Raw genomic sequence first — 16,607 nt, 5'->3', positions numbered from 1 at the left:
TTTTTACACACTTAATCATGTGAAGTGTGTCGGTATACTGTGGTCGACGCTGAATCGTAGTGCCGCGTGCATGTGCTACGGCCTTTCCATCGCAAGTGTATATTTGCTTATGCACAAGTGATTTATAAGTTGCATACGCGAATGATTGGTATATTCAACATAGAGTAGTATGTGTACACACCTATTTACGTTTTGTCTACCATGACACCTTGTAAACGTACCAAGTTTGTGTATATTTGCATTCATATAAGCTTATGGTTCAACCTATGCTGCTTGCATCACCGTTGTTTCGTTTCTGCAGTGGTCGTGCCAAGTATCATTTTCATGCGGGAATGCGCATATTTGGGTCCTTTTTTTTTGGGCTTGGAATTGCCTGCAATAGAAACGACAATTTAGAAGTGCGGCTATATTTATATCTATGAAAGTTTTGACCCAGCTATACACCCTGCAACCCCAGCCTAATTCATTTCAGCAACCCTAGAAAGCTCAATTAATTCGCTGATGTAGTATCCACACCTCCTGAGCTTACAAATACCATCCGACAGTGACCGAGTTCATGGATGTGCCATCAAATCCATCAAGCAATACACATCAATCCTTGAGTCAGACACTTTTACTGTTGGGTCTAAATCGGAGTACACCAATGCAAATGGCTGATCCACATGTCCCTCGCACCCTTTGCAGGCGTGCCCACACTCGGCAATTACTTCGGCGCGTTGCAGAATTGGGTCAGAATGCAGGACGAGACCAAAACGGTGAGTGTACTGTCGCGTGTGGGCCCATTCAGTGTAACTGTTCCGTTCTTGCCATGCGATAAAATAAACCCTAAAACCCTAAGCTACTAAGGTTGCGGTGGAGTCTCTAGCCCAATTGACTGCATAGTGCCGCAGAGCGTACTTTATGGTGCAGACTTTTCCCTTCATGAGCGTTTACTGTGCTAGTACAGTATGCCTATAAGGTGATTTCCCATTTACTGTGCTTGTATAGTATAGCTATGGGGTGATCTCCCATTTACTGAGCTTGTATAGTATATCTATGGGGTGATCTCCCATTTACTGTGCTTGTACAGTATGCCTATGAGGTGATCTCCCATTTACTGTGCTTGTATAGTATATCTATGGGGTGATCTCCCATTTACGAGCTTGTACAGTATGCCTATGAGGGGATCACCCATTTACTGTGCTTGTATAGTATATCTATGAGGTGATCTCCCATTTACTGTGCTTGTATATTATATCTATGAGGTGATCTCCCATCTACTGTGCTTGTATAGTATATCTATGGGGTGATCTCCCTTTTACTGTGCTTGTATAGTATATCTATGGGGTGATCTCCCATTTACTGTACTTGTATAGTATATCTATGGGGTGATACCCCATTTACTGTGCTTGTGTAGTATATCTATGGGGTGATCCGAAGGGTCAGGCATATCTTAAGGCTTGACAACTGTTTTCATGCCCTCTACTCACCCCAGTCTCTGTACATGGTCGTAGATCTACACGCATTGACTATACCGCAGAATCCAGGTACGTTCAATGTATGATTTAAATCGTGTATAGGATGACTATGCAGTGCTTGTATCTCTTCCCATTTGTCTCTGCATTTTTTGAGTTTCCCATTAGTTTCTTTTTAATATCGAGGTTGCTCTGTATGCGATTCTTCATTTGAAGAACGTGACTGCTCGATTTGCATAAATCGGTCGCATATATCGCACCCATAGTACCCAAATCTCTCCCGGACATTGAAATTCGCTTGTATCCCTTGTATTCGATTTCGGGAAGTTTCTCACATGTTTTGGGATATACGCAGACACGCTTCGGGTGGGTATTCGGGACATGGCTATGACGCTACTGGCGATTGGGCTCGATCCCCAGAAATCAATCATATTTCAGCAGTCCAAAGTGCGGCAGCACGCTGAACTCGGGTGGATTCTGAGTTGTATATGCCCATATGGCATGCTGGGAAAGATGACGCAGTGGAAGGTGTGTACCAGCCTGTACAGTCCTGTTGAGCTCGCTGTATAGCTTGTACAGTCTGTTGAGCTTGCTGTATAGTCTGCCTTGGCGTAGCATAGAGCGGGGGCAGTTAGGGTGGTATGAGACGATGCATAACTACGTTCGCGCACTATCTCCGTATAACTGCGCGCTCTGTATGCCGTATGTACGTTGTTGTAGATCATATATGCTATTGCAAATGTACTATTCCAATGGGACCATTCAATAATAATGCATATGACGTGCAGGACAAAGGAGTGAAGCAGAACAAACAAGTCGGCCTGTTCACATACCCGGTGCTACAAGCTGCCGACATCCTAATATATAGGTATGTGTGATGACCCTAATATCTCACGTGCACATGAAGCCAGATTTCGCCCTATTTCTAGGTATATGCGTGTGTGGGATAACCTCATTTAGTGTTTAGTAGACTGTTGCTAGTATTCGAATGGTTCCAATGGTGGAAAGGTCATAACATAAGAGTCAGGTACCCATTTGCTCAGGACTTTAACGTTTTCTTTCTATAGTGCAACGCATGTGCCTGTAGGGGCAGACCAACGCCAACACCTGGAACTCACACGGGATTTGGCGGGAATATTCAACCACAAATACGATACAGATATTCTCCGGTTACCCGAGGCCATATTCAGTAAGTACCTGCGCTCGTTGCCCTGACTAGAGTACCTTATGTTCTATGGAATGGAGCAATTGTATGTGAGGATCACAACGAGCCACACAGTATTGTAGTATCTATTGCATAGCCTTTGTTAAAGTAACGCACCATGTGAAGGGTTTTACTGCACTGGTTCCGGGGTGTGTCCCGGACAGTTTTTCTGGGTGCAAGGTTCCTCCCCGCTCTGGGACGTCCACTGGTTGCACTACATGTACCAAGGACTGCACTACACATTTGAGACTAGAACCGGCGCCTGGGTCTTGCTGCGCGAAGATGAGTCGTGAGCTCGCAGAGTCCGCATATGTACGCACTCGATCATGTGTGTTCTCCTTATCAGCCCTTTCGAATGTACTCTTATTGTTTGAGGTATACTAGTTTTGGCTCAGATTATAGTATATACCACGGCATTTCTTTACAGAAAATTGTATGTATTTAATTAGTCATTGATGGTACTCAAGTCATGAGTTTTACTATTTGTGGTCGCTCATATCCTCATATGTCACTTCGTTTATATTAATATCACAATAGACTCCTCTGAGAGAGTCATGTCGTTTCGCGAACCCACCAAGAAGATGAGCAAATCAGATCCCCACGACTACTCTAGGATAAACTTAAATGGTAAGTCCATGGTGAAGGTGTGAACTCTTGTGTATCTAAGTGCTCCTGCGCGGTTCTATATCAGGTTGAATGAAAAGAGTAGCAGATCACTGTTTACAATTACATGCCTCACACTCTATATACTTACGCGTAGAAGAACGCGAGTGCGTCATTGGTGAATATATTGTACTTATTTGCCTTAGCTTTTACCATTCAACGGTACCAGTTGTTGTGCGAACCGCTCCGCTTCTCTGTGTTTTGAAAAGCGTATCTTGAGTACTACAAAATGAACGCTCATTCGCAAGTACATATTCGCCCACACACACTCAATTGACCACAGATTCTGATGATTTAATCATGAAGAAGCTGCGAAAGGCGGTGACGGATAGCGAAGACGGAATAGAATACGATCAAGCCAACAGACTGCCGCTAGCCAATCTGATAGACCTGGCTGTTGCCGCAACTGGTAAAGACAGAGAGTTCACTGGCTTGATCTGTTTCTCGTTGTACTCTCAGTCGTGGTTTTGGACACAAGTATGTTTTTATTTATTGGAATGTACTTCCTTGTTCGTCTGATTGCACCTCGGGCGTTTATTCTGCGTAGGTAAGACACGGGAACAAGTCTGCTCAGAGTGCTCCGGCATGAACAAGCTACAATTCAAGGAGTATCTGGCGCATCAGCTGATAGCAATAGTTGCACCCATCCGGGAAGAATACGCTCGTCTTGAGAGCGATAGGTATGTGGTGCTCGGTATGCCACCTGAACAGGGCACCTTTCCTACATGTGTGGAAGCGAAGAATTTATAACTGAACCCAATCGATACATAAGTATATTCTCACCTACTTATTGAATGTATCGTCTGCTCACCTGTCTTCTAATAGTACTATGCTATGCCACATTCTTTGGCTGTGTATCAGACCATTACTCGTAGAGAGGACGCTCATACCCATGCCCCGAAGCTAGTAGATATCTCTATACATATAGACACAGATATATATGTGTAGGTATGGGTCTCGGGCTATACCCATATAGTGATATACCATCCTACTCTAACTCTTACCCTGGTATCTACACACTACCTATGGTATTATACCTCGTAGTAGTGTACAACCCTATCCCCAAATAGCCACTTCCTTTTCCATACGAGAGGAGTAGAGTGATATATCCATAGGTAGAGATATCTAGCCATCTATATATGTGCCCTAAAACTTTAATTTACCGACGAGTGGGCTGCACTAGCAGCGTTGCGCTTCTCTTCTCACTTTAAAGTTCAACCACAGGAAAAGAAAATCACACACTCCCAATAACCGTGACTCTTGTACAAAAATTCATAGTTGTGTTTGTTTACGCTATTCCAGGAAGTTCTTTGATGGCTGTACTTTGTGCACAATCTCAGCTTCATGAATGCCTGCATTGCTAACACCTTTCAACAACTTACCATCCCCTTTGCTTTGTTCAGGGGTTATGTCGATGCGGTACTCAATGAGGGCTCGTCGCGGGCGTCTGCCATAGCTGAGCAGAACATGGTTCGTATCAAGGAAGTCATAGGAATAAATTAAATCATGTCTTTCACTTGTAGTGCCGGTAGTGTTCACACACCTGCACCTGGACAGGACGCACTCTACTGTCCTCTACTTTGGATCTACGGTTAGGACTTTCGGACTTGTCCTATTAATGGGCTGTAGGACGCCGAACGGGTCTATCTGACGAGACATGTGAGAGCTAGATTTGGCATAAGGGCTAGTCCGTCCCGGTAGTAGGACTACAGACCACGAGTCGAGTATCTTGTACTATGCGTAGTTGAGGTAGCAAAAAATCTACTTCAGTTGAAGCAATAGTAAACTTGGTGGACGGCCTACTACACATTACTTAATATGCATTGAGAACTGTGATACACGCCGTCTGATAAGACCTTTTCTATACACTCAGTATCGCCTCAGTAATGGCTGCGAAATTATGTCCCGAAGCAATTATATTCCTGTACCTAGTATTAGTCACCTCTTAGTACTGGCTATAGAGCCTAGGTGACCGCAAGTCAGTGGGTTATGTTGTGTGTTATGCAGGTTTGCGAGCGAATATAGAAACGACAATATTTAAATCTCACCCGTTCCCTACTTTATATTAGGTTGTGCCGAATCGGCAAAGTTGAGGTAGAATTTAGTACTTACATTTCACGTTCCCAACCAGTAGTACTTACATCTCACGTTTCTTACTGGATTTGGTAGTGTCGATTAGGCGAAGTAATGGCAAACTTTCAGAACGATAGCTGGATTTTCATCTGGCGAAAAAATCGCAAATTGGTTGAGGGGGTCTATGGCATTCTGCTAACCGATTGGATAAAATACTTGTTATACTCGATTCGTTACATTTGAAAATGAAAAGTAGGAACCAATGCATGCAGGGATACAACACATAGTAACGGCAGATCTCTGATATATTGCGACTTTTTATTCAGGTATCCGTATTTACCCAATAGGCTCTGTATTAGAATCGATGCGCTACGCGATCGAGACCCAACTTAGAGACGAAGAAATATAGTATCAGTCATATTGATATTTACCTATCAGTTTGAAACCCCAGTGGTAATGTACTTCGCAGTCTTCATCTGAAGGCACAGGTTCGAGTCCTGTCACTGTCAAAATTCTGCAGTGTGGCCGAGTGGTCTAAGGCGCTGTGTTCAGGACAAACCATTATTTTTCACAGCTTTTTTACATAAAGACACCAAGAGAAGAATATGAGCTAGAGTATCTGAGAACATTAGTCGTCTAACAGTCCTGTTGAAAGCCTACGTGGAAACAAACCTGATGTTTAAGATAAGAAAAACAAGATATATTTTCATCCAGTGTTTAACCCAGTGGTAATGTACTTCGCAGTCTTCATCTGAAGGCACAGGTTCGAGTCCTGTCACTGTCAAAATTCTGCAGTGTGGCCGAGTGGTCTAAGGCGCTGTGTTCAGGACAAACCACTATTTTTCACAGCTTTTTTACATTACAGCTTTTAAAAAGTAAAGACACCAGGAGAAGAATATGAACTAGTGTCTGAGAATGATAGTCACCTACAACAATATATTGTCCTGCTTATAGGGCTACGTGGAATCAAACCAGGTGTGTAGCGAATATATAAAAATTGTATATATATGAGCTGGCATCCAGAAACGAATTCTAATGTGTGTAAAAGTCTGAATACTTAAATTACTTCCAATGAAAAAGGCTTGCTAAACGAGCTATATAACATACTGAGACCTATGAGTCTTCCATCAATAATCTTACGTTCTGTTTTAAATAAACCAGGTGTGTAGCTAAAAAAATTGATGTATGTGAGCTAGTATCCGGAAACGAATTCAAGTGTATGTAAAGGTCTGAATACTTGAATTATTTGCAATAAGATAGTTTACTAAAGGAGTTGTCTAACAGACTGAGACCTATGAGTCTTCTATTAATAATCTTATGTTCTGTTTAGAAGGCTACGTGGAAGCAAACCAGGTGTGCAGTTAAAAATAAATAAAAATAGGTGTATATGAGCTTGTGATCCCGAAACGAATAGGTGTATGTTAAAGTTTGAATGTTGCTGAGTCGACAGCTCCGGAAATGAGCGTGCATCAATACCGAAATGAGTCTAGGGGTTTTCCTTGGTCTCAAACTGATGTTCGTCAATGGTATAATACTGGATTGCCATATTGTTGGATAAAGTTTTGATATCTTGGCGAAATTGTTCCCTTGCTGTCTCAGAAGTTGCCTGATCTCTATAGGGGTATAACCTGCTAGTTATGTACTATTTCCTGTCGTGATTATGTCTGGTCATTGCCACCTTCCAGTCCACTAAAATCTTACTGCTTTGAAGGGGTTCTCCTTCCAAGGATTCGTACCTTTGGCATGAACGATGTTGAGCCCATCTCAAATATCAGAGCTTCACGACAGTCTTCTTATTGGGTGTGAATCATGTGATTCTGTTCGCATATCTCTTGCTATGTGCGATTGGTGAATTGTTAAGTTGCCCACATCATATTCTTCATTTGGTATCTCCTCTGCATGTGTGTGTTTCTACATATGGTATCTCCTCTGCATGCGAATAAACTCAAGTGTATGACTGGCAAAATTAGTGTTACAACACGTACATACATATCCGAACATAGACCTATGTGAATGATACAATTTGATTACAAACATCGAGCATTTTATAGTTCGGATATCATTTGATACATGTATAATATGATTGGTGTACCTGTTTTACATGACAAATAAGATGATTATTCGAAACCATATTATTGGAACCTTTATAAATTATATACATACCAGTGATAAGAAATGTTGTTGGAATTCGTACCTCGTAAGGTTTCGTATGGAACGATGTTAGGTATCGAGTATGATCAGACTTGACCTAATCTGATGCTCGATATCACTGAACACTTGAATTAATTACAATGAAATAGTTCTTGAAACGAGCTATCTAACAGACTGAGACCTATGCGCCTCATAATCTACAGTATATAGTACTCAGTTACCTATATCTAGTAAAAGCATACGTAACTGAGGTAGCGTGTTGTACGCATATTCCAAACTACACGTTTACACGACTAACCGAACCATTGCAATTTTATTTATTTATTTGACAGGGGGTCCCTTAGAAAATAATCATCACGAAATCTATCACGTAAATACTTCTTGTATCGTTTTCCTACAAAAAATATTCCGTCGTGCATTAAGAGGAAAACACAATCATTTATATTAGAAACAAAAAGTTTTGCACTTCGAGCATTATTCGTGAAACCGAGAATATTTGTGCCTCATGAGGCAGAATAACAATTAGTAAACATGTAACGTGCTGGTGGCGTAGATTATATAGTATGTATTGACAGAGGTTATCTCAAGCTTTATCTCAGCAATTTTATATTGATATTGGAATCGAGGGGTTGGTCGGGTTTAGGAGAAACTTAGAAAGACCCCCTTAAACCATTTCTTCCTCGCAACGAATTTCTTTGGTGCTTTGCAGGTATAATTTTATTTTCTAATACAGTTTGCTTGTAACGGCGAAGGAGGCATAGCGACGGACATGTATCACTATCAGATATTATTGGTTTATTTTATTCGTGATACGTGGCAAAATATCTTGCAAAGGTGTATAAACTAACCATAAGTACGTTTACAGCATTCCTCCGTACTTTAAAATCCCGATACTTCCTGCCTGCGGAAGATGTCGGCTCAAGTGAATTCCAGGCCAATCCCAAATTTTTGTCTTTTCAAAAAAGTATATCGGTATGAGGGAACCTAGTGATTCAAATATTCGTACACTATTTATGATGGGATATGTTTAGAATATGGTCTGGAAGTAAACCAGAAACTACCTCCGTTACAAGGTCGATGATAACATCGGCCAACACTCGACATCTCTTCAGTGATGAGGCGCATCTCACATGTACAACTACCCCTTATATGATTCCGCTCGGTACTCGTAAGCGTTGAACTGTATACAACGAACCAGACAAGTCCATTGATGTGGACGCTGACCAAAGTTGGTGCGGAGTGTTGTTGCGGCAAGATTCTCCGTCTACTCCACATCCCTCAGCACCCGCTATTGGTGGATGTGTATTGATATAAATTCAGCAATTGCCACAGCTAACGACAGCCCATTAAGTTATTTTGAAACCTCTGCGCACGAAGTACCGAAGTGGTCGTTCAGGTTTTCCTCTCATAGCCGGTTCTCTCAGGAGGCGAAATGCATCTTTTGTTTTGTTTTTGAGTTGAACTAGCACGATTAGCCGCGAGCGTAGAGTACAGCCTATGATACTATACTCAGAACTCGAGTGCTATACTTAGTACTTATGCACCCTAATACCGAGTGTGTGGCATATTTGTGTCAATTCACATACGTCAACATATTCCACTTACATATAGAATAAACTATCAAGTTTACGTTGATAGGGTTCATCTGCATGCATTTATCAACGTCACAATGCAGTTCTGTGATACTTGGAGTGTCTCTGCTGCTTCTGTAGTGAGACTTTATATTGGAAGTCCGAATTCTGATATACTAAAACTGCGAAGTGTGGCAACTGACTACAGGGTCGGCTGATCTGTTGACAGGTATTTCGTGTAGGGTGTGTTGCGATTCATAAGCCTATGAAATGCAGAGTCAATTTGTTGTGTACTTTATTCTTGAACTTTGCTCAGTTTACCTACCATAATATATTCACATTCTGATCACGCACGGCTCTCCAGCCCACATAGTTACCTCGAGCGTAGAGATAGTTTGCAGTGTGTGGTGTACATCGTTGCTGACGCTTCCAAAGTCTACCTCCACAGTAGTTTTAGGCAGGACTACCATGGGCATGTAAGAGTTCGGTACCAATGGCACGACCTTTCCCCCCGCATCCAATGCCTCGACATACGGTGCAAACAATACATTCTTAGTCACGGCGAGCACCAGATGGATGCTCAAACAATCCGAATGCAAGTATGCGGTGCATGTCAGCGATGTATGGGACCGCTTATCCTTTCTCCACTCTCCTAAGTCGGTGTAGTTGTGCGACCACTGTCCTACTTGACTGTACCGGTCCCTCCGTAGCCAATACCACGATGCGGGCTGTGCAGCCACAGGTGTCTTCGATTCGGGTTGTATGGTAGTGTGTGAGCTACAGAGTGGGGCAGGGTATGTAGGCACCCTCTCGTCCAACACCATATCACTCTCTGCGCACAACCTCACGCGTACGAAGAGTGTTTCATCGTGGCGTTGGGTAGGCCATACAATTGTCTCGGCCGACGCCGCCACAGACATCGCAAGCACACCGCTGTCTATAGACAGTTCCAGTTTATCACCCTCTGAGTTGGCTACTGGTTCACCGCTGAAGTCAAAGAAGTCAATCTCCGCGCGGAGTTTGGTAGTATAGTTGCGCAACCCTCGATTGACCGCTTCAACACGCATGGTATGGAGATTAAGCTGTGGATGTATTCCGTCCCAGTTCACCATACCTGCGCGTATACCCGCCCACATCCCCGTCACAGCGAGAGTCCTGTGTGTGTACAAAAACCCTCTTAAAGCCGGCCATGGCGACTGGGTCTTCCATACTAGCATGGCTGATTTCCCACCCCTCGCACGATCCAGGAACATCTTGGATCCGAAGCCTTCGACCATGCTCTGATATTGCTTTATCTGTGCGAGGTATGCTTGTGCCAGCCACTCAGTGGTATCGTCCGGTGGTCCGTACACGTACACAGTGCTGCGTGTAGCATTCGAGTCTCTTTGAAGTGCGTTAGCGGATTCGTACTTGTGGTAATCCCACATACGGTCGGATGACTCATCGGTCGCGTCTGGGTATACTTCGGCACTCTCTTGGCCCAGCATACTCACCATATCTCGCATCTTATATGGGATTGCAGTAGCTCCTATTTCTGGGTTGAAGGATATATACAGAGGCTCCCCATCCACTGGGTCAAGACCGGGATTGTGTTCCCTATAGTAACACTCTGGCTCTAAAAAATGGTACGGGCCGTCTTTCGGTGTTAACGCATACGAATCATTGTGATCTGCCGTGCTGTTTGGTAATGTTGTATTTCGCCCAATATCCATCGAACTCTGTATGTAGAAACGAGTGGGGTCTAGAGTGCTAAGAAGACTCTCTAGTCCACTGGCGATGTCTTTGGAAGGATTGAGAGTCTCTGGCCAAAGCTCATTGCCAAAACACCAGAACAGAAGGCTGACATGTGAGCGTACCATCTTGATCATGTCTTCGGCTTGGTGCAGGTAGGAGGACGGATTGTCTGCGATTGTTTTTGTGGGTCATAATATATAGATTAGAGCTATGTCAACAGCTTTAGCATACAGAGTATCAGATGAGAATGCAGGTGAAGGTGAAGAAGCTATTACAATCTGTTACCAGCCCATCCAACAGTTCTAGATTGCCATACGATATTGTGTGAATCTCATATTGAATTAATTGAAATCGGAGGATGTTGCCCGAACTTACACTTAATAGATAATCGAATCATACATTAACCGGCATACATAGAATACTCGCGTACCATTCCACCCGAATTGGGAAGCAGACTTTAACTCAAGCTAACGCTTTGACCGAAATATAGGCCTATACATGTCTGCCCAGAGTGGCCTATACTAGACACCCCCAACAACCCAGAAACCCTACCCGGCCAGCTGTAGCTGCCAGCCCATCTGCCGTTGTTGTCACCTGTCATCCAGAACTCTTGCATCACAAGCACACCCAGTCTATCACACGCCTCATAGAACTCTGGTCGTTCAGTCAGACCCCCTCCCCACACGCGTATCAGGTTCAGGCCCGCCTCTCTGTGCAGCCGAACCTCGGCTTCATACCGGTTTGCATCGCCGGAATACCGGAGCATAGCATCTGTGGCTATCCAATTACCGCCCTGCAGGAATACCCTGTGTCCATTTATCCTGAATGCGCGTCCTTTCGTGTGGCCGTCGATGTATGCTTCAGAGGTCTTGATCCCCACATGAAACACCTCCATGTCAGACACTTCAGCTACCGACGCACCCTGTTTCTCATCTGGCCCTGTGGTCAAGCCAGCCCTCCCATGCCGTAACCGGACAGTCCCATAAGGTGTCCTGGAGACCCTCGCATTCGGGCTCGCTTTGTCCTCAACCGGCTCATCGACTGTGAACGACACATGTGCCTGGTACAGATGCGGTCCTGTCCCCAGTGAATGGGGCCACCACAAGCGCACGCAGCCCACATGAATCCCACCCACATCACCGTCACCAAACCGCACCCGCTTGGTTTCCTCTGGTTGCACCACTACCTGCACCGTGTGCCGCACGTTTAGTCCCCCGTCCGTACCATCCAGCACAAACTCTGCAGTCCCTGTGATGGGAAGGGTCGGGTGCGTATTCACTAACTCCACCCGCGCCTGCAACACGGCGCTTACGCACTCGGCCGCCTCTTCCGCTTCGTCCCGCTTTTGCTGTTTTCGTACCGGTATCCCTGAGGACCCGCTTAGGTGCAGTGTGTCTACCGTGGCATGTCTGACCAGGACATATCCCGTGTGCAGGAGACTGGCAGTGTCGTACAGTCCTGTCACTCTGTCTGGTATGCCCTGGGCCCAATCCCACCCTGCCGCAAATTGCATTGCGCCTGCATCACGCGCCAGCTGATGGTCCCTGTGAGTGTGGTAATTCAGTTTACTTTCAGTTTAAGGCGAGAATTCGGGTTTATCTCTGTGTATACAATATGACCGAAGTAAGATCGTTCTATATTTTTGAACAACCTGTACAAAAGCACGCGTACATATTTAAATAGAAGATACAAATTATTCGCAAATATTCTGATGGACGATCCTCAGAGGTAGCCATGCCTGCGAGTAACAAGAAGACCATACAACCACTCACACAACCACTCACACAACCGCTTATACAACCACTCACACAACTACTCACACAGCCACTCACACAACCACTTATACAACCACTCCAACCGTAAATCCCAAACCCTAAAACCTAAACCCTAAATCGGTCATCCGTAGAAGAACAAAGTTATATTGCTACCAACACGGTAATAAGTCATATCGACCGCGCCCGAAGCCATGAACACTAAACAAGTGCGCGAGGATGCACTATACGACAGCCTGTGAGGAATGAAAACAAACAAAAGCCCAGTGCAAACCAACTCTGAGGAGTTCAAAGTTCGACTCTCGAGCCTGACCGCGTGATGCTAACATCGCCGAACACCCCTTTGTTATAGCAGTAGGTAAGATATGTTCAGTAGTTTGGAGGGCAAAGACGACCGGCCTTCAGCTACGACATACACAACCACTTCACATGGGATCTGACCACAGACATCGCATACCCGCCTTGTCCACACGGCTCGGTTCTATTTTTAGCACACAACAGACCTCCACGTGGCCCACACTTCTCAGTGGTCAGCGCACACGCACTCGTTACTATTCCGCAGTGCTGCGGTGGCTCAACGACCACAGCTACTCGGCTCAGCTCAAGGCCAGTCACGTCGTACAGGTTGCGTGACCACATGCCTATACATGCGGAGGGGTCATGTGTGTGTGTTAAACGTTTTGAGTGGTGTGTTAGAGATGCGACAGCAAACATACCTCAGCCACACCGCAATACAAACCAGCAATACCGCATAACAGAGACTAGCACACCTCGCTGCCGTGTGCACTGGTGGTCTCACCTTCTGCTGAGCCAATCACATGGTGGGTGCCCTCTGCATCGGTCCATACAACAGTTGAGATGTAACCCGCCCCTCTCAAGAACAGCCACGTGCGGTGCGTTGGACCGTCCTGCGTATGGCTTAAAGCAGCATTCTCCAACACCGTATCCCGGTCAGGTCTGATTGTATGGGGCTGGTGCAGTTGGCTACCGGCCCTATTCTGAGTGGCCCTATTCTGAGTGACCCTGGGCTGCCATACATAGGTGTAATACGCCCTCCCTGTTTGATTGACATCAGGGACTCGCGACAGATTGTCTTTGTAGTAGAGGTCTCTCTCCGGTGTGTCCTCCCACAACAAATCATCAAAGGCGCGGTTTTCAACGAGGTTAGAGAGTACCGTACCTGGTACTGTAGCGGGGTAGCTCGTCGCATCGATTAAAGTGAGCGAGGCGTTTGGCAGAGGGTTTGCGGCGTTTTCTACTATTCTGGGGGGATGTATATGGATGGGTATACGCGTGTGTGTGTGGAACGAAGGATAAATGTAGAAATTTACGTTCAGGTTATCGTTTGTTTAAGATCCCTTAATGTGATTTTCAATGGTTTGGTGTGCGAATAAGAATAAAACATGGGATGTAGTTATGGTCAACATGAACAATCGACAGTAAGCTTATATAAATATAGGCGCTTCATGGGTATGTGTAACTATATCTACGTGATTGGACTATATCTGAATGCATAAGGTAAATAAGGTGTGCGTGTTTTGTATAATATTAGACTACTAGTATATATAGTTATATATAAACAGGTGCACAACGGTGATCAATATAGTAGTATATCTTTACGTGTATCGATGCAAATTAGCGGTTGTTTGCACATATAGTTGATTCAAAAACTTGTACAAACTTTCACACAAACACAAGAACGCACAGACGCATCTACTATCCTAGAGATATATACACTAGCACAGCATATAGCAATACATCAGAGACAAGCTCGCAACTTCTTTCTACGGATGAAACCCAACTGTACAGATTTCATCGACACTTGCTAGTGTAGCTACCAGGGCATTGAGTACAACCATTCGATCAACAACACTGTATTCGAACTAATACGTAGATACACACAAGTAGAGCACATTGTATGGAGTTTGTATTGGGGTATGTCCTCAATATGCATCGCCCATCAAACTAACGCGCATACGAGAATTGAAACTTATTTATTGATAATGATTATCGTTCAGAAGTTGTAAACAAATGAGTTTGAAATTATAGGTAGCGGGGAAGTTGGTGTTACTGATATACGTTAAATCAGAAGATACCGACATACGATTGTGTATTAATGTATACAGTTTGTGTATATGTAGAAATACAAATGAATGCTATATGCATCACGCAAGCACAACTACAAAAGCGTATATACTACTACCAATATTCCAATCGAGTTGACGTCGCTGATTGGGAGCGCATTCGTGTAGCTATGTTCGACAGGACGAGTATTCAGCAGAAAGAGATCCACACCAAGAAAAGACATTCTGTACTTTTACAGATACACATGTGTACAATGTTTGTTCCATGGCCCCGGTTCCATTGTATCCTATCGTTGTGGTTATTATATACTGGTATGTTGCATTCACGAGACGCTGCTGAAGTATCCGTGCATAATGCCATCTCCATTTGATACACACAGCATCGTTCACGTTCACAGGCAACTTTGACGCACATAGAGCACTCAAATGTAACTTTTAATGCCAATCTTCTAAAGACCATCACAGCCCATTAGATCTCATCACTCGCACAAGGGAAGTCGACGCGCACTACAGTACCACAGGAAGCAATGGGCAAACTGGCATCTCTACATGTACGTATAGATGGTAGAGGTCCGTTGATTCTGTATAGTGCCAAAGAGTACCTGAGCTCTCTGATAAGACTTACCTGTGAATACACGTCAGTGGGCGTTCGATGGTATCACGTGACAGTGCATGCACGATCTCAGCTGAAGCTTTAGTAATACTCCAATTCGGTAGAGGCATCTGTCTATGCGCATACACGATCGCAATGTGCCATGTGAAGAATACAACTACCACCACCGAACCACAACTCAACATCACGGAACGATCACTCCTGACTTATCTCAATATAAATAAATCCAGTCCAAGCTAAAGCTACTAGAAAGGTGCAAACCCAGATGTATCTATTGTATTAATACATACGTATTTACGCTTCTTGTATAACTTACCGATAACCGATTTGGACAAATCACTGATTAACTGATAAGTATGTAGTTAACAAATTATACTTTAAAAAATATTGAATTTTTAAACGAAACGGACCACAAAACACAAACGGATACTACTGAGTGTATTTACTAGCTCACTCGCGGGCATAAACGAATGGCGTAAACTCGCATACAGTTGAGCTTACTGATTCATTCAAGCTCGTGAACGGATGGAAGACATAATCACATACACGCCACTAGTACCATAGTGTATAGTATGTCTCTGATAACTCTAGTTGTCTAACCCCGTCACGAGCGTAGCATTAGGAGCAGGTATCGCTATTCGGGAGCATTGAGAGAATCTACTTATGCTGTCAACGGATAAACCTTGTACACGTTTAACACAGTGGTGATGAGTCACGCCTTAGCGAAGAAGATGGAGCCCTTCGATGAGGAGATGAGATTAGTTGATGCGCATTGTCACATACAGTTCGACGGAACGTTCACTCGGTATGTATGTGGGCGTACGTATTGATTGTTGTGGTGTACTGCTTGATATGGGATCTGGTGGGGATAGTTGCAGCTGGTGTTCACTCTGCTGTTGCCTATACCGATTTCTACTGTGGTATAGGCAAACTCTGCGTACCACCCTCTCACGCAACTGTACTGAGACTTGCTTGATATATGGTGACTTTTGCACACATGCTATTATACGCGCTAGTTATATGTGTGTTTGATGTGCCTCGATGAGACAGTTTGTGCACCCTACAGTTTTATTAAGGGTTGTATTAGATTTTTAATGTCCTGTGCCTGTTGCCTGAATATGTGATCAGGATCTTTAGACTGGAATCTAGAAGCTGCTTTGACTATCGAGTTGTTCTGTATAATCTATTGATTTGGAATATACGTGATTTACAAGTATTTCTATATATATATATATATATATATATATATATGTGTGTGTGTGTGTGTGTAGTGTGTGTGTGTGTGTGT

General features: G+C 44.0%; 3 protein-coding genes across 3 annotated transcripts in view; 2 read left to right on the top strand and 1 right to left on the bottom strand.

Moving 5' to 3' along the window:
- Positions 1-662: 662 nt before the first annotated feature.
- SARC_07081 (tryptophanyl-tRNA synthetase) lies at positions 663-5,172 on the top strand (the record flags this gene model as incomplete). The annotated part of the gene is made up of 9 exons (XM_014298990.1): positions 663-755; positions 1,475-1,526; positions 1,810-1,982; positions 2,243-2,322; positions 2,522-2,643; positions 3,196-3,285; positions 3,605-3,730; positions 3,869-4,001; positions 4,725-5,172. 9 exons carry the CDS (start codon positions 663-665, stop codon positions 4,822-4,824), a joined length of 969 nt encoding a protein of 322 aa, XP_014154465.1. The 3' UTR covers positions 4,825-5,172.
- Positions 5,173-9,409: 4,237 nt separating this feature from the next.
- On the bottom strand, positions 9,410-15,610 carry SARC_07080 (hypothetical protein). Its single transcript, XM_014298989.1, has 5 exons — positions 15,332-15,610; positions 13,422-13,885; positions 13,080-13,263; positions 11,403-12,394; positions 9,410-11,019 (listed from the first exon to the last, which is right to left on the bottom strand). Exons 1-5 carry the CDS (start codon positions 15,502-15,504, stop codon positions 9,452-9,454), a joined length of 3,381 nt encoding a protein of 1,126 aa, XP_014154464.1. The 5' UTR covers positions 15,505-15,610; the 3' UTR covers positions 9,410-9,451.
- Positions 15,611-16,026: 416 nt separating this feature from the next.
- Positions 16,027-16,607, top strand: part of SARC_07079 (hypothetical protein) — a gene marked incomplete at its 5' end in the record, with an annotated part of 4,108 nt that continues 3,527 nt past the window's right edge. The window contains one exon of the mRNA XM_014298988.1: positions 16,027-16,124. Within this exon, the coding sequence (XP_014154463.1) occupies positions 16,027-16,124 (98 nt within the window). The remainder of the gene's footprint in view (positions 16,125-16,607) is intronic.

This window comes from Sphaeroforma arctica, assembly GCF_001186125.1.
Source record: "Sphaeroforma arctica JP610 unplaced genomic scaffold supercont1.539, whole genome shotgun sequence".
Lineage (NCBI taxonomy): Eukaryota > Ichthyosporea > Ichthyophonida > Sphaeroforma > Sphaeroforma arctica.
Note: the sequence above shows the minus strand (reverse complement) of the source record. Positions and strands in the feature narration are given on the sequence as shown.

Excerpts from the sequence above, each read along its gene's own strand:
- SARC_07080 (XM_014298989.1), bottom strand. The coding sequence starts at position 15,504 with ATGTTGAGTTGTGGTTCGGTGGTGGTAGTTGTATTCTTCACATGGCAC. Across the intron at positions 13,886-15,331 it reads CCACTGACGTGTATTCACAG|AATAGTAGAAAACGCCGCAA; the intron begins GTAAGTCTTATC and ends ACATCCCCCCAG. Across the intron at positions 11,020-11,402 it reads TGGCAGCTACAGCTGGCCGG|ACAATCCGTCCTCCTACCTG; the intron begins GTAGGGTTTCTG and ends AAACAATCGCAG.